Source organism: Bidens hawaiensis, unplaced genomic scaffold (assembly GCF_021521415.1).
Source record: "Bidens hawaiensis isolate Kalapana, Puna unplaced genomic scaffold, B.hawaiensis_p1.1 tig00021378_1, whole genome shotgun sequence".
Classification (NCBI taxonomy): domain Eukaryota; kingdom Viridiplantae; phylum Streptophyta; class Magnoliopsida; order Asterales; family Asteraceae; genus Bidens; species Bidens hawaiensis.
The window spans coordinates 400,208-418,296 of NW_027493320.1; the positions used below are offsets into that span (position 1 = coordinate 400,208).

The following is an 18,089-nucleotide window of genomic DNA, read 5'->3' on the forward strand; positions in this document are numbered from 1 at the left end:
AACTAAACAAAGTCATTTGTAGATTTTGTTTTAATGGTTACGGTTAAGATGTTTAGGTTATTTCGGTTCTTTTGGTTCTTAACAAAATACAAAACCGAACCAAAACCAATATTTCGGTTTTTGCTAAAGTTCAAAACCGAACCGACGGTTTCTAATTCGGGTTGGTTTTTTCAGTTCGATTTTTTTGATTTTTTCGGTTTCAATTTGGGTTTTACGATTTTATGCTCACCCCTAATTACATTTAACTCTTTAAAGCATGGATAAATCTGTATTTATGTTTACTTGTAGCCTGTTGTTTATGTTTCAAAAGAAAGTAAAAAGGACTAATGTATGATAACTCTTACCTGATTAGGCCTATAAACGGTTATGATGTTCGTTTGTTTAACTTTTAACTACACGGATATTCGTGTTCAATCGTTAAGGAAAGCAACATGTTTGTGTTTTCGTTCAATTCGCCAGCCGACGCATATACATGCATCTGAGTGACCCCACTTTGCATATGATACTTGGAAGACCTCTAAGATTCTTGTTGTTCTTGCATGATGACCGTCCAATGTATTCATATTGCTAAGAAATCCCAAGGAATCCGGTTCCTCTTCTAATGCAGTATGATCACTATCCCTTAAAATATTTGTCGCCATCAAAATACTGCACCAATCCTTGCTCCATTCCGTAGCAAATATCATTTCTTCCATAAATACTAGACTGGGACTCGGTATTCTTCAACAAAACCGGTAATGTTAAGATTTTGGGTGGGAGTGCATGATTTGAACCAGTAAAAGAGATGCATCTGCAATCCATCCCACATCGGTTGATTGAAGAAAACAAAAGACTGAAATTCATAATTTAAGGCAAGCAGGTTGATCAGATGAAAGGCAAACAGCCACACAGTGAGCACAAAGCGAACGATTCTTTTGCCTATTACTAAAGAGTACTGTGTGCTCGTTGTGCTAAGTGGCTTACGCCTATTTTTCGAGAGACCCTACTTTATTTGAAGGTCTCCAACCAAATCTTTCAGTTTAAAGTTGCTATTTCATTTTCTTCCATTCATTCTTTTGGTTTTAACTTTTACTTCATCTTTGGTACTTTTAGAACTCTCTTTCTACAATTGAAGGGTTAGTATGTCATTGAGATTTACAAGGAGTTAATTAATGATGCTCGAACAGGTCCTTTTTTGAGTGCTGATTTATAGTTTGTAGGTCTATATGGATTGATTACAAGTCGAAATATGATTAGAATTCTTATGTGTCTTGAACATATATTAAATGTGGTTAATCTCAATTTTATAACATTTTTCTGATTTATTTGATAGTCAACTAAAAGGATCACTTTGTTCATTATTTCAAAAATATACTTATGTAAAAGAAATTTATTTATATTTTTGTAAAAAAAGATGTTTAATTACTTTTAAATATTTATTAACTCCCTATCATTGTATCTAGATCCACCATGAATATAGATTTAGGATCACTCACACTTTCGCTGAGTCACTGACATGTTAAACTCCCAAGTTAAATTATATTTTTGTATAAAAAATGTTTTCTTGTTTTGGTACTGTCTTTATTACTATCACATATTTGTTACAGCTAAATGTATTGGTTCAACATATTCTGTGATATGTTTAAAATTTATAACTTAATAGTTAATACACACACATAGACAAAAAATAAACTTAATACTATTTTCAAAATGTATTCTTGAAACTATTATTAGAAAAAGAAACAAAGTAAAGCAGTTGATCTTATGATATATGAGCTCAAATATAAATAAAAAACCGACTGAAATCTGCAATTGCCTACACTAAACTGATAAAAGGGTCTCAGGCGAGCACGTTTTGACCTCAGCTGTCACCTATTGTGGCGTGTGAAGATATGCAACATTATTCTTCTTATAGTAATCAATAACCTGCACTGCATATTGCACAAGTTGCAAAAATGTTAAATTATGAGCAGCTGCATTTTCAATGAAATAAATGAACCTGAGTCCTAAGTTCCCACTGTACAAATTAACGAGAAAAGTTACTAGAAACTTTTGTTTAGAGTTGAGTTCCCACTGTTTTAGAAAAACTGTTTTAAAGTCGTTTTTTTTATCTTCTAAAACCAAAACTATCACGATCAAACATAACTTTATAAACACAAGATTTTAAGATTCTAGAAAGCCTTAACATGTCATACTGTCACTTCAATCAAGTTCATAGTATAGTAGATATAATAAATGAACCTGAGTCCTGAGCTAATTACAAAAACATATAAATATATGCATATTTGACTGTCGTGGTTAAAACCGAAAATTAAAGATATAAGTAGCAATTTATGGGTATCCCACATCAGTGGGGAGAAGAAACCACGGGTGAGCGCTAGCATATAAAAAGTAGAAGAGACCTTTGGCTTACTCACTTACCTTGACTAGGTAAATGGGCGATCAAGAAGGTCCATGGCCTAGGTTGGTGACCTTCATTGCACTTTGGAGGGGTGCCCGCCTAAGGTCGGCCCAAGTGGTCGAGCCTATGTCATAATTTGTGGCAGTGGAGGCCTGCGTTCGCGCGGCCTATATCCAATATCTATGTCTAAATATTCCCAAACTATTTTTATTTTTGATTTTTGACTTGAAAAGGACTAAATCTTTATTTATTTTTATACATAACATCAGAATATGTTTATGTTTTAAAAGAATGAAAAAAAAGACTAATTTAAGACTGGAGGTTATATGAGCTTTGATAACTTCTGTACGGCTCGATTAGGCCTATACAGGTATACGATGTTCGTTTGTTTAACTTTAACTGAACAAACATTTAAACAAAGGGATATTCGTGTTCGGTCATTAAGGAAAGCAACATGTTTGTGTTTTCGTTCAATTCGTCAGCCAACGCATATACACGCATCTGTGTGACACCATATTGCATATGGTACTTGGAATACCAAGGAATCTGGTATATTGGTATGGGTATAGTCCCGTTAAGCACATGACGGCTTAAGTATGAGTTGGTTATATTTCCATTTTCATAAAACAATTTTACCCTAGTCTGCCTGAACAAGAAGTTAGATCGTGAGCATGATGAGTCACATTCCGCTAAACAAGAAAACAAGAAAAAAAAACGGTAGATGATGGTGATAAATGAAGAACTGGTTTCTTGGACCATTTGATTAGCGATTCGGTTCGTATCAGAATATTGTGTGAGCTTGAGCCTGATGCATAAAAAAAGGAATCAAGTTACCAAGTATTATTAAAATTGGACATGTGTGTTTGAAAATTTAATTCAATAGATCAAACAATATCTCCGATCTCAAGCTCACGGTTTTTATTAAACCTCAACTGATACCCCTGACGGGTGGTCCATTGGACGACCCTTAAGTGATATAAGACCGTTAATAACCATGCATACAATCGGTTTATTTTGTGAAATTAGTTGACTATGGTTACTCATATAATTGCAGGTAGGAGAAGATAGAGGATGTAATTACGAGAACGTGGGCGAAAACGGTGAAGAAAACGGAGTTGAAACGAGAAAGATATGAAGAAAACAAGAAAAATGAGAAAGAGCTCCACCGTGGGTCACGGTCTGGACCGTGGGCCACGATCCAACTGATCAAAAGTGACAGTTTACACCGTACCGTGGCGTTCTGGGGACCGTGGAGACCACCATGGGCCACGGTGGGAAACGTGGGGCACGGTGCGGAGCTGTAAATGCCGAAAATACTTGTTTTTATTCCGTTTTTTGGTGTCTTTTCATCTATCTAACACTTTGGAACGACCTAGGGGCGATTTTTGGGTCCAAGAACAACAGTTTGGTGATTCCAATTGTTGATTTAGTGTTTTTAATTCGTATGATTACTATAATCGAAGGGATGATGAACCGGATCATGCTCGGCTAATTTCTTTTATGTTCTCTCCCGAATTGTAAGGTTTTCAATTGGATATTTTTTAATCGTTTATGTTATTTGTGGGATAGTATTTTGATCTTATGATTATTTTGCTATGTTGATCGTGTGTTTGTTTTGTAATTGTTAGTATGGTATAAATTCGTGTTCTTGACTATCCGTTCTTGGTGCCATATGCAATCGAGATTTAGTAGAAGAGAATTAGGGTTATCAATACTAAACTGATTATTGAGTGACAACCTTGCGTTTTTATAATCCAAGTACTTAGTCCTCTTTTATCACATCCAAACGCATTTTCACGAACTGTATTTGTGTAGTTCATCTCACAAGTAAATGTTAACTTTATCAACATTGGAAACCTGAAATCGGGAGAGAGCATTGTTTCTTATATTGTTTAAAACTCGTTTATTGCTTTAGTTCTTTTTGTTAATCAAAACCAAACAACCAAAATACTTGAGTTTATTTTCTGCATTTAGTTTAATATAGATTAATTACAAAGCTACTTAGTAACATATTTTCCACAAACTCCCTGTGTTCGATACCCGCTTACCGCTATTTAACTAGTTGTATTCGGTTTATTTTTGAGTGAGTCTTCGACCTCACGTCAAGCCCCAATATCGGTGACGCTCGTACAAGGACTCGGTATTCTTCAACAAAATTGGTATTGTTAAGATTTTGGGAAGGAGCGCATAATTTGAACCAATAAAAGGGCCCGGAAATTGAAAGAGTTGTATCTGCAGTCCATCCCATATCGGTTGATTGAAGAAAACATAAGACTGAAGTTCATTATTTAAGGCGAGCAGGCTGGTTACATGAAAGACACACAGCCACTCAATGAGTACAAAGCGAACTATTCTTTCGCCTTTTACTAAAGAATACCGTGTGCTCGCTGTGCTAAGTGGCATACACCTATTTTTGGAGAGACTCTTTATTGTTTGAAGGGCTCCAACCATTTTTTTTAGTTCAAAGTTGTTTATCATCCCAAAATATTCCGTGCTAGGTTTTAAAATTTATAACTTAATACACAAAACACAAAGTCATTAAATTTTATAGATGTTGGGGAAGCCCTTCGGGCGGGGGATAAATGGTTGTGTGGGAGGTGCATGACGTTGCATGCCCTTAGCAGGGGGTGCAAGCATGCTGATGGTATCTATTCGTTTTCTGTGGATTCTGGAGATGCTGGAGAATTCATTGTTGGGATCCAGAAACCTAATCGTGTGTCTGTGGATAGGGACCCAGGTCCATCTGTAGGAGTGGTTGGGGGATGTATCCCTTTTGGAACGGGTTTTCTCCCTTCCAATTCAAACTGTTAAGAGCATCCCCCCAAGTTGTCGTTTGGCGTTTGCTCAGACTTTGGCATGCGCTTTACGCAAGGTAGTGGATTCACCAGGCTCGATTGAGAATTGGGTCAAATTACTATTGTTGTCGCGTTGTACTTTAAGGGTGGTGAAACCTTCCACTAGGCAGGAACGCAGGTCAGGGAATCGAAAGTTTTTGCAATGTAGTAGCATTCAGCAAGCACTTGCGGTGTGGAAAGATGGATCTAGTTTTGCTGACTTGGTTCTTTCTCTCTTTGATAACGTGGGGGGGAGCACTTTTTCTAAAAGAGAGGTGGGAGGGGATGAGGGTTCTGAAAACAGCCTCAATATTAAACAATGTCTCAGGAAAGTCAGGGATGGTCATTTCACAGCTGCAGTCAAGGTATTATGCTCAAGTGGGGTTGCCCTTCTCGGAGATTCAACCATGAAAGCCCTCATTGATAAACACCCAGTGGTGCCGCCTCCGTCCTTGCCTTCTAGCTCTGTCGCCCTGCCTACTCTCTCTGTGGATGGAGACTGTGTGCTTAGATGTATCCGATCATTTCCTAAAGGGACCTCATGCGGGAGAGACAGGATGCGGGCGCAACACTTGTTGGACGCTCTTAGTGGTGAGGGATCAGTGACTTCCATGGGTCTGCTCTCAGCCATCACTGAAGTCGTCAACTTATGGCTAGGGGGTCTGTGCCCCAAGGTGCTCGCTGAGTTTATTGCTTCGGCCCCCCTTACCCCTTTATTAAAGCCGGATAATGGAATTCGGCCCATTGCTGTGGAGGCTATCTGGCGTAGGTTGGTTTCTAAAGTGGCTATGAAGATGGTTGGGAAGGAAATGACCCAGTATTTAGGGGACTTTCAGTTTGGGGTGGGGACCCCTAATGGGGCAAAGGCGGTGCTTCACAGCGCGAACCGGTTTCTAAACTCCTTTCACGCGGACGGCTCTTTAGCTATGCTTACCGTGGACTTCTCCAACGCCTTCAATATGGTCGACCGCACAGCCCTTCTCCGGGAGGTTCATCATCATTGCCCGTCTATCTATCTATGGGTCCAGTTCCTTTATGCCCAGCCGGCTAGGTTGTATGTTGGTGATGACTGTATAGGGGCTACTACTGGGGTTCAGCAGGGAGACCCCATTGGGCCCCTCCTCTTTGCCTTAGCATTACACCCTCTTGTTCTCCGGGTACAAAATGACTGTAACCTCCCATTTCATGCTTGGTACTTGGATGATAGGACTATTATTGGTGGTGCCAACGAAGTCGCTAAAGCCCTAGACATTATCAACTCGGAAAGGCCATCATTGGGGCTGCAACTTAATATTAAGAAAACCGAGGTTTTTTGGCCAGCGTGTAATGGGGTGAAAGTCAAAGATGGGCTCTTCCCTAGTGGGATTGGTAGACCAGAGAGAGGGGTAAAGCTCCTTGGAGGGGCTGTTAGTCGAGATCCCTACTTTATTAAGGAGTTGGCAAGGCGAGAGCATCTCGTGCGGTTGATCTTATGAAACTCTTACCTTGCCTTAGGGATCCCCAGAGCGAACTCCTCCTGCTTAGGTCTTGCATGGGGGTTGTTTTTTGGGTTACGAACATGCCACCCCCATTTGATGGATGATGCGGCATCCTGTTTTGATAAGGGGCTACGAGAAGCCATCGAAGACATAGTTGTATGTGGAGGCCCGTTCTTTGGTGATCTTCAGTGGCGACTTGCATCTTTACCGATGCGCTTAGGGGGTTTAGGCCTTCTTTCGGCTCATGATGTTCGGGTTTACGCTTTTGTAGCGTCGAGGGCTCAGTCTTGGAAGCTACAGAATCACATCTTAAGGAATAGCGGGGTTGTCGACCTGGACTCAGACTACGTGCAGGCCCTGGAACGCCTAAATGGCGCTCTCCCAGACTTGGACATTGGCGGTTTCTCTAATATGGACACCGCCCCACCAAAGCCTCAAAAAACTTTGGCGAATGCCCTTTTTGGCAAAATCGCTCAGAGCCTGGGAGAAGTTTTTGGATTGTCACCCCGACAGAAGGCGGTTATTGAATGCTTACAAGGTTCTCATGCCCAAGATTTTCTGACCGTTATCCCGATTGATGGCTTGGGCCAAAGCATGTCTGCGGTCGAGTATAGGGCCATTCTTAAGTACCGTTTGATGGTCCCAATGTACCCAGAAGACGAAACATGTCCGATCTGCCATAAGGCTTGCCTGGATAAATTCGGAGAGCATGCGGTTCATTGCAAGGAGATGCCTGGGTTCAAATACCGACATGATTGGGTGCGGGACGTTCTTTGGGACATCTTAAGGCGAGCTGGGATATCAGCTAAAAAGGAAGCCCCCGTAAACTTCCTTACAGACCCCTCGGAAGGGAGATCCACTCTACGACCGGCAGATTTGCTCGTCTTTGGTTGGGCCGGGGGAAAACACGCTTGTGTTGACCTCACAGGGGTATCTCCCTTAGCTGGTTTGAGGGATAATGGGTTTGTAGCTGGGCAAGCAATGAAAAGGGCTGAAACGAAGAAGGTGGAGAAACATGCTAAAGCCTGCGAAGAGAACCAACATGTTTTTGTCCCTCTGGCTTTTGATACATTTGGTTCCTTGGCACCGGAAGCTATCCGTTTCCTAACCAGGGTCCAACAGGTTGTGCATAGCAATGTGTCGACTCCAAAGGGGCAGGGGTATGTCTTTAGCAGGTTAGGGTTTGCAATTCAAAAGGGGGTGGCGGCGCAGCTTGTTGCCCGCCTACCTGCTATATTGATGTAATATCTATGTTTCTATATATTGTAGTTGGTAAGTGATCTTACTCTATATATTATAAATCATTTTCATATTTGAGGTTAATTCTTGAAACCATTATTAGAAAAAGAAACAAAATAAAGCAGTTGATCTCATGATATATGAGTTCAAATATAAATAAAAAAAACCAAGGGGAAATCTGCCACTGCCAACACTAAACTTATAAAGGGTCTCACGCGAGCACGTCTTGGACCTCAGCTGTCATCTCGTGTGATATGTGAAGATTTTCAACATTATTCTTCTTGTAGTAATTAATAACCTACACTACATTTTGCACAAGGTAGCCATATATGTGGGTCTGTGGAAGCAACTAAATGTCAAATTATCAACAGTTTGATTTTCAATGAAATAAAACTGTACAAATTAATGAGAGAAATTATTAGAAACTTTTGTTTAGAGTTGAGCTCTCACTGTTTTAACTTATAAACTGTTCAAACTCAAACATAACTTTATAAACACAGGATTTTTTAAGATTCTAGAAAGCTCAAGTATATACCACTTCAAACAAGTTGATACTACTATAGTAGATATAACAATGAACCTGAGCTAATTACAAAAACATAAATATATGTACATTTGACTATTGTTGTGGTTAAAACTGAAAAGTATAGTAGGTAGCAATTTATGGGTATCCCACATCGGAGAGAAGAAGAAACCAGGGATAAGTGTTGTACTATAAAAAATAGAAGAGACCTTCGGGTTATTCACTTACCTGGACGGGGTCAATGGACGATCAAGAAGGTCCATGGCCTAGATTGGTGACCTCCATTGCACTCTGGAGGGGTGCCCGCCTAAGGTCGGCCCAAGTGGTCGAGCCTACGTCATAATTTCTGGCAGTGGAGGCCTGCGTTCGCGCGGCCTCCGTCAAAACCATATCTAAAGTTTCTGTTTTTGTTTCAACTTTTTGGCTTTAAAAGAAGATTATGAGTTTTAATAACTCTATGCCATAATGTAAACGGATTCGTGTTTGGTTGTAAAGAAATGCAACGTGTTTTTGTTTACACTTGGAAGACCTTCCTGGACATCTACCCGCTAATAATGTTATTGCGCACCAACCCTTCGCATCGTCCCATATCAGATGTTTCACATTGACTTTGTTTAAATACCTTTAGGTTCAATAATCCATCTTTGACTGATCAAAAGATCTCTCACCCTTGAACTCCGATGGATTACATGCCATGAAATCATTGGAAGTACATTTCCGTTTATCTTTATCAGTTTTGTCAGGTTCGGACAGCTCAATAAACTTCACTTATTAGACTCATGAGGTTATTTTGCATATCTTTCATAAATGGAATGGCTGTTTGAAGAACTTTCCCAAACTCCACAGAAATTTGCTTACAAATTCCATCGGCCATGAGGTTAGTTGCCAGACGGTGTCGTCACCATGACCATCATGAAGATGGCTTTCTCCGACTTCATCATCCTGAAGTATGAGTTCGAATATATCAAGTTGATTATATCCTGTATTGTTACAATTTATATTGCAGCCTAACGAGTTTGGGTTAGTTTGTACAAACCGAGTCATGGTTAATATTTTTAATCAAGTTTTTGAGGTAGTTTTCTTGGTTATAATAACCGCTTGGGGGTTATTGTTTTGTTATTTGATATCAATTCACCACTTGAAAACACATCTTTTAAGGCCTACTATACAACCACTCAGAGTTGTTTGGCCTCCAATTCGGAAGCAACGCATAAGTACTGGGTCGTTAAACAACAAAGTAAAACCTCGTCAAACGGGTTACCATTCTCAAAATATATGTTTAAACCATTACTAGAAGAATGAACATAGAGTAGTTTTGCAACAAGCAATTTTGCATCTATGGATCTGTCTATTATTCATGGACTCCATGGACTCGACCAAACAAGTGGGGTTTAAAACCGATGGTGAAATTAAATCCTACATGTTGATCCGTGATACAACATATATGAGTTCAAATATAAATAAAAACCAAGGGCAAAACATAAAAAGACTCAAATCTGCAAAGTTTAATCCGACTGCAAACACTAAACTGATAACAGGTGGCTTTAAGCGAGCACCTTTTGGACCTCGGCTGTGACCTCTGGGGGTGGTTTTTCTGCGTGAAGATTTGCAACAATATTCTTCTTCTTGTAGTAATCAATAACCTATATGAGACGGAAAGCAAGTTGTGCAACAGGTTAAAGCAGATCTAGGATGATACATGCTACTTTTAGTTTTTTAGTCTATGTCGAGTTGACCTCAAATACTTTGTCCATTACTTTTAAAAAGAACTAATGTGTCAATTGTAAATTATAAAAATACAGGTCAACCCGAACACGAGCCGTTTTGACGGACTTTAACCTGAATCTAAACTTTTCATCCAAACCAAAGTTAAAAAAAACTCTAATATATTTTCATATGATAATTTCGTTTTTTATCAAAGAAAACAAATTAAAACTACAATAAAATTATCCTATAAAATTCAAAAATGGATTTTCTCCGTTTAAATGAATTGATTTACTACCAAACTTTTTATACTTATATTAACTAAAAAGACGTGAGAAAAAACTTTGAAAAGGAAAATATACAAACTTAAATAGAAAATCAATTCTTTTATGATAGTAACTAAAGAGTCTAGAAAGAAAAAAAATAAAAGCTTTGGTAATAAATCAATTCATTTATGGTTTTACCATAAAGTCATTATAGAAAACAGCAAACCAGGTTAATGGATCAACCCGTTTTTTAAAGGGTTCAACCAGACACGGCCCGTTTTTAAACGAATTATACTTGGCAACCCAAAAACTAATTACTTTCGTGTCGTGTTAAGGCCGTGTCAGAAATTATCGCCCCTTTTAACATGATCTATTAACTTATAATATCCAGAAAATCAGAAAGAATACAAACCGGCTCGGTTTGTTTATGGAATGCTTCCAGTCTTGACTTGAGAACAGCTGCAGTGTCATCCTTACGTTGAGTCAACGGTTCTCCAGTAACCTTTAAAAAATTTATAAATAATTTGATCATAAATGTTATCACCATAATAAAAAAATAACAGAAAACATGATAATATTCTTACATCATCTTTGCCAAGAACTTTAGGGGGTGCAAATTTTGTGTGATAACTCCTACCACTGGAAGGATGAATCCAACGGCCAGTAATCCTTTCCTCCAAGATTGCATCATCGATGGCAAAGTTTAGCACTTTGTCAACTTTAACCCCTCTCTTTCCAAGCATCTCATCAAGCTGCATAAACATAGACTTGTTATATAATATAAAAACATCAAAATAAAAAAAATCTTGATTTTAGAAAAGCAAATACCTTTTCTGCCTGTGCAACGGTTCTTGGAAATCCATCAAGAATGAAGCCTTTTTGACACGAAGGCTTCTCGAGTGCTTCATCAATGATTCCCACAACTAAGTCATCAGAAACAAGTTGTCCCTAATGTATAACAAAAAGTAAGTAAAAAGGGTGTTTTTAAATGAATAATATGCATAGAGGGTCACAGGGACCAAATGTTTACATTTTCCATAGCTTCTTTTGCTTTGATTCCAAGAGGAGTTTTAGCAGCAACTGCAGCTCTTAGCATATCACCTGTAGCCAGGTGGCACAGACAGTACTCATCTTTGATGATTGGCGACTGTGTGCCTTTTCCTGATCCAGGAGGGCCTGCAAAATAAGATGTATATAATTCCTATGTTTTTTCTTCAAATAAAACAATGTGCAAAACTTACAAAAGTTAAATCACTCCATTCATATCAGCCAAAAACACATCCTTTTGTTAACTACTGATAGCTATCACACTAAATAATGTTAAAAATATATTGCATTCCAGTAACTACCAAAGAAAGCAAGCCAAACAAAACACTGTTTTACCGGGGAGGGTTCACGTACAAAATAATCTAAGCATGAGATTGTGAGAAACAATACCAATCTATCAAAAATGAGAACATAGGAAACGATACCAACTACTATACCAATCTACATAAGCAATGTCTTGTAATAACAAAGAAAAAAACCCAATAATAAGAACAAAAGAATCAGAATCAGCAACAAAATAATAACAATCATCAAATACTACTTATAACGTCTCATACATAATTGAAAATCAGCAAATACGAACAAAAAATAACAGCAAACGCTTACAAAAACAGACCTAACAATAACAGCAAATTGGTTCTCACTGTTTTCATGTTAAGAAGTATTTGTATTTGCTCCTGAAACCTGTTTTACCTCCAATAATATACAACTGTTACATAAGTTTAATCAATACAACTTCAACCCAATTCAAGAAATAACCATGAAAAACTCGCAAGTTCCCTGCTAACTAACGGAAAACCAATAAAGACATGTGTTATTAATTAGTAGGTTAATTCAGATGGAAGACATGGGAGGTTTTGGACCGACCTTACGTCTCTTATTAAAAGTTTTCTTGTTGCCTAAGTTTGTAAATTGTAACCCTAGTTAGTCTCTATTTCACTTGCAATTCTATCAACACGAGAGCAGAGAGTAATAACAATATATCCTAGTTGCAGCCCGTGGACGTAGATCCATAGTTATTAAAAGCCCCCGCTTCTTGCGCCTATGCCCATTTTTCAGACGATGCTCAATAAATGCGCTTCTAGTTCCTAGGCGAGCAATTCGGCATTGTCTAGGATAGGAGCATGAGAAGATAAAAGCCGAACAAAAGAAATGCAAGGAGCGCTATTGAAACTTAGGTCTAAGAGAGATCAAAGGAATTACATTCAACATTTTGTTATTTAAGTTTCGGATTTACAATTGAATCTTGACTATTTTAGAAGTTTTGGTACTAATTAGATGATATTAAATGTTATATAACAGCTTTTACTTATTTTATTTAAGTGCGCTTTTTTTCAGAGGCCCTCGCTTTTTTTACGCCTTGAGCGCGCCTAGCGCATTTAAGAACTATGTGTAAATCAGCTTAGACCGAACCACGTCATGTACATTTTTCTGCAGTTTATTTGTGTGTGTGTGTGTGTGTTTGCAACCCAATCCTAACAGCAGAATTAAAGTTTTGCAACAAAGTTGAATTGTTCAGTAATATTATATTTTCTTGGAAGTAATATATAGAACCCTGTGCAGTCAATATCGGTGATATCTCGGTGGTATCTCGGTTATCGGTCCTCATGTAAAATATCAGTGATATTTCACCCCGATATCAGTGTTTTAAGTCTTAATTTTCAACTTTTTAGTGTTTAATGTTGGTGTTTTGAGTCTTAATCAGTTCCTACTTGCAATTGTTAGTGTTTTGCAAGTTGCAAAAGAATATAATTTGTTAATAGTAGGAGAGAGTATACTGAATTGTTAGTGTTAAAGTGCTATATATGTATAAATTCTGCATGAGATTAAATAAAATTACCAATATCCGATATTTTTCCGCATTAACTGCTTAGATAGAACCCTAAATGAAAGTAATAAACAGAATCCTAAAATTATGAGTAAATCAAACCCTAGAATCAGGAAATTGAGCACATGCAGCATTATGAAACCAGATCTCGAATCAATTGAACATAAATGACTAACGGATCTAAGCAAAATCGAGAAGATAAAATAGTAATAATTACCGACGAGAATGAGGCGTTTGTCAGGTTTGGTAGAGCATTTCATACGGCGGAGAAGCTCCGTCATCAGATCTACCGACGGTACATCCTCCAATTTCGCCGCCGTCGCCATTGTTATTGCAATGCTAGGGTTTTGAATCGATTGATCGGTGAATCGATTCTGTCTGTCAGCAGATTTTAAAGACTTGAGAATTAAGTTATGTTATTAGCTTCTTCCTTTTGGTTTTTAGATATGTTACTTGGTTTGGTTTGAAAGCGAGCCGAACTAAGTGGATCGAATTTAAAGAAACGAGCGATATCTTTATGCTTAAACTTGGTTTGGTTTGAAACCGAGCAGCTTGGTTCGGCTTGATTTCGTACAAAGTTTCATTAATTCAAGACTATCAATACCCCCTCTTCTATTAAACTAATTACACAATACCGAATAGAAGGGGTATTGGTTCGGCTTGATATCTTTATACGAACTATTTGAGTTTTACTACATAGACTATCAACTAATTGAAGGGCTTTGGCTTGGCGGTATTGGTGCCCCTCTATTCGGTATTAGGTGGATTTATAACTATTTAATAGGTGTGTTAGTATTTGGAGTTAATTACATGAATAAATAGTTCGTATGGTTTGACAAAAATGATAATTTTGAAAGCAAACTAGTTTGGTACTTGTGGGTTGCAATTTATAACATTTTGGAGTCTAACATTAACTTTTGTTAAAGCATTGGTTAAATTCATCGGTTTTACTCTTTAAACTAATTACACAAATAGTCCCTACGTTGTACATCTGTAAAAGATATGAGGTTAACACTATTTGTATAACTTTTATTGTTAATGTATTTTTGCAACCGTTTTGTGGGTGGAATTGATCAGGTCATGATGAACGATGATAACATAATAACAAAGGGTGTTCATCGGTGAAGTCTTATGAGAATGTCTAACATTAATTCTAGGCGATCAACGATTATGACTTGGGTGAGTCTTTCACAATCGATAGATCCATTTCGTATGTTTTCAAAATATGTGAATGCTCTGTTAAAATACAAGGTTACTTTGTAAGCACTATATCATTAAATTGTCTTATTTGTGTAAATAGTGAACTCGTGATGATTACTCACGTAAAAAATATATACTATGTTACTGTAACTGTAACTGTATGACATATGAGTTTCGCATGTGGCTGATGCCATAAAGGTGCATGTTATGTGTATATATGTTAACAAACATTCAAGTGGGTTAGTGATCAATGAATGAGATTGATTTGAAGTATGTTTCATGAGGTACATACACTGAAACTCATTTAACTGTTTTGATGAGTCGGTATGTCATGAACTCATTGGCTTTAAGTTGACATATGTGTTTGAGCATAGATATTCAGAAAAAGTAATAAGTGGAGAGTGGAGTCTAAAGGGATCACTAAGAAGGTGAGTATAGACTTGACTTAGAAATGTTATTGGATTTGGGATCCCATAACTTGTTAAATCTCGTTTGAAGACATAATAAATATCATTATAGGATATGTGAATGTTACTATGATTATTGAATAATGTTTTTAGACCTAACTTTAAATGTTGTTGCCTTTTGTTTGTTGGACAACTATGATGAACAATTTATTTGTCGTTATGTAAAATTTTGGACCCGCTTAAGGTGATGTAACATTCGTCATTTTCGTTCTTTTTTTTGTATTTGTATTTATATCAACACCCGACCCGATTTGTAAACCAAATCTTTCACTAATATAAAATCTTGAATTTTTTATGTTTCATAATCATCTCTTACTTTTTGGATTTGTTACTAGTTTGTATTATTTAAACCTCTTTTTTTTAAGAAAAAAAAAAGCACATGCAAGTATTGATATAAAACAAGGAAAACAAGTTTGACTCCTTCCCTATATAAACAACCTCATCCCCTTCATTTCTTCTTGCTCATTCATCTTACTAAGAACACTATCTCTAACCTTCAAGGTTCATAATTATCTAATAACAACCTTCTTTAATTTTTGTTTTGTTACTTACTAATTCATATCTTGTGGTACAACATATATATAATATGCACCCCTTGTTTCCTTCGGCTTTCATCTTCTTCGGGAGGTGATATGCTACAAGGCAAGGCTTCATGGAGAACTCTTTGTAGTTCTTGATTATACTATTTTCCTTTAATGATTTACTAGTCTTGCTTATATTGTAAGTAGTTTAGTTTTAATTCATGTTTAAAGAGTTTCATGGTCTTAGGTATGAAGTCACTAGTCTCGGTTTTATCCCGAGATTAGACCTGAATCAAGACCGATCCAAGACCGAACTCTTGTTTACTAGCTTTTGTTTTAAATAGTTTTGTTTACTAGTTTTGTTTAAAATAGTTAAATAAACATGTTTATGAAAGATTTGAACCTTGTAACTTCTAAAACAATTTTGATAGTTCTATGGTATTTGGGTATGTGGCAACCATCCTCGGTATCATTCCGAGTCAAGGACCGAACCAAAACCGAACTAAACCGAGTTCACTTGCCTAAGACACATAAGTGTGTTTTTGGCCATCGAAACTCATCTTTTCTTCAATAATGTATTTTAAACTAATTTTAAGTATTTTATCATCTTACTTGGTGTGTCGGAATCCAACTTGATCTTATAACAATCTTGGACCGGTGAAACCAAATATTCACTTAACGGACGTTAAGGTTCTTCATAATAGAACTATATACTTGGTTAAGTCTTTCGATTTTATTGAGTTGTCTCAAAACATTTTGGAAAGTTAACTTTGAGTTTAGTTAATTATCTAGACCCAAGTTAGCAAATCCGAACACTCGATTAAAACCTTGTTTTGGTGTTCATATACCCAAAGGGTCTTGCATTAGTGCATTATAACCCACATAAGTTACTTAACATAGGTTGAGTAATAATTATGAATGAAATACCAAGACCCGGTTTCGAGTAAACTTACTTTTTAGAACATGTCTCTAATTTCCCAAATATTTACATTTTTAAACCATAAACTTCATTTATTTACTTTACTTGTCATACTTTACTTTAAACCCTTCCAAGACTACCTACTAACTTAAGACCCATTCAATCTAGGTCTTACTCGTTAACCCGATCTCCGATTATTCACGAATCAATCTTTCAAGTTACTTAGTTAACGTGTGTACATTTCATCCCCCGTTTTCACTTTTATATTATGGGGGTAACATGCATACTTATTCAAACAAAAATGATTTATATTATACCCATTTCTCAAACCACAAACTTTAGGGTGTATGATGCTAGAATACTTGCTCTATTGTGTGTTATATGTCTCATATGCTTTACGTGCGCGAGTGTTTATTTTTATGTTGTTGTTGAGCCTCATTAAGTATGATCATACGCTCCTCTAACTACTTAGCCTTGTGCTAGTAGAATAGGGCCTCATTATCCAAGTATATCGGTTGTTACCGATTAGAAAGGATCCTCATTTACATATGTTCTATATACCACGATTGATGTTTTTATTTATAGTCTCATATACGTTTGTGGATTTCGCTCATATTATATATACTCAAAACTATGAAATTGCTCACCAACATACGTGTTGACAAATGTTATTTTATGCATGTTACAGGTTTGATTATTACTTGAGTTGGAGTTTGAAGACGTCATTCTATTTTGATACCGCTAGGTTATTAGAAGAATGAACAATATTTATTTCTTATGTTTTGGTGTTATTTGTATGAGCAATATGTGTTACTTTGGTGATTGAATGAAATTAATAAGTTGATTAAATATTGTCACTTTAATAGTGTCTTATGTATTTGTCCAATCACGTTGCACCCCGGCATGTTCCGCCACCTTTGGTCGGGGTGTTACAGGTGAGGTGTGGCATCAGTCAACATTCGACCACATGACGTGAGGTCGAAGACTCACTCAAAAATAAACCGATTACAACTATTAGATAGCGATAAGCGGGTATCGAACACATGGAGTTTGTGGAAAATGTATTACTAAGTAGCTTTATGATTAAACTATATTAAACTAAGTGCAAAAGTAAATTCAAAGAGTTAGTTGTTTGGTTTTGATTTACAAAAATAGCTAAAACAATAAACGAGTTTTAAACAATATAAGAAAGAATGCCCTCTCCCGATTTCAGGTTTCCAATGTTGATAAAATTAACGTTTACCTTGTGGGATGAACTACACAAATATAGTTCGGGAAAATGTGTTTGGATGCGATAAAAGAGGACCAAGTACTTGGATTATAAAAATGCAAGGTTATCACTCAATAATCAGTTTAGTATTGTTAACCCTAATTCTCTTCTACTAAATCTCAATTGCCTATGGCACCAAGAACGGATAGTCAAGAACACGAATTTATACCATACTAACAATTACAAAACAAACTCACAATCACCATAGCAAAATAATCATAAGATCAAAATACTATCCCACAAATAACTACGATTAACAAATATCTAATTGAAAACCTTACAATTCGGGAGAGAACATAAGAGTACTAGCCACTCATCATTTGGTTCATCATAGCATAAATCAAAGTATGTAGATGAATCTCCAATCCAATTCAACGATTACAATCACCAAAATAAAGTGCTTGCACTCCAAT

The 18,089-nt window shown here is 36.9% G+C and overlaps 1 protein-coding gene and 4 non-coding genes across 5 annotated transcripts; 4 read left to right on the forward strand and 1 right to left on the reverse strand.

Annotated features, from left to right (window-relative positions):
• The first annotated feature begins 881 nt into the window (after positions 1-881).
• Positions 882-1,001, forward strand: LOC143563414 (U5 spliceosomal RNA). The gene has a single exon (XR_013140665.1). It is a non-coding gene; the product is annotated as a U5 spliceosomal RNA (small nuclear RNA).
• A 1,391-nt stretch (positions 1,002-2,392) lies between these two features.
• Positions 2,393-2,552, forward strand: LOC143563416 (U1 spliceosomal RNA). Its single transcript, XR_013140667.1, has one exon. It is a non-coding gene; the product is annotated as a U1 spliceosomal RNA (small nuclear RNA).
• Positions 2,553-4,703: 2,151 nt separating this feature from the next.
• LOC143563417 (U5 spliceosomal RNA) lies at positions 4,704-4,823 on the forward strand. The gene has a single exon (XR_013140668.1). It is a non-coding gene; the product is annotated as a U5 spliceosomal RNA (small nuclear RNA).
• A 3,851-nt stretch (positions 4,824-8,674) lies between these two features.
• LOC143563415 (U1 spliceosomal RNA) lies at positions 8,675-8,835 on the forward strand. Its single transcript, XR_013140666.1, has one exon. It is a non-coding gene; the product is annotated as a U1 spliceosomal RNA (small nuclear RNA).
• A 1,029-nt stretch (positions 8,836-9,864) lies between these two features.
• LOC143563411 (adenylate kinase 4-like) lies at positions 9,865-13,714 on the reverse strand. The gene is made up of 6 exons (XM_077050956.1): positions 13,517-13,714; positions 11,455-11,600; positions 11,253-11,372; positions 11,009-11,176; positions 10,837-10,926; positions 9,865-10,097 (listed from the first exon to the last, which is right to left on the reverse strand). The coding sequence occupies exons 1-6, from the start codon at positions 13,623-13,625 to the stop codon at positions 9,999-10,001; spliced, it is 732 nt and encodes a 243-aa protein (XP_076907071.1). The 5' UTR covers positions 13,626-13,714; the 3' UTR covers positions 9,865-9,998.
• Between the last annotated feature and the right edge of the window lie 4,375 nt (positions 13,715-18,089).

What these genes read in the sequence shown, in the direction of transcription:
- LOC143563411 (XM_077050956.1), bottom strand. Translation starts at nt 13,625, where the DNA reads ATGGCGACGGCGGCGAAATTGGAGGATGTACCGTCGGTAGATCTGATG. An exon ending in CAAAAGAAGCTATGGAAAAT is followed by an intron (nt 11,373 to 11,454) that starts GTAAACATTTGG and finishes GTTATACATTAG; the next exon opens with GGACAACTTGTTTCTGATGA. An exon ending in TCCATAAACAAACCGAGCCG is followed by an intron (nt 10,098 to 10,836) that starts GTTTGTATTCTT and finishes CGTCTCATATAG; the next exon opens with GTTATTGATTACTACAAGAA.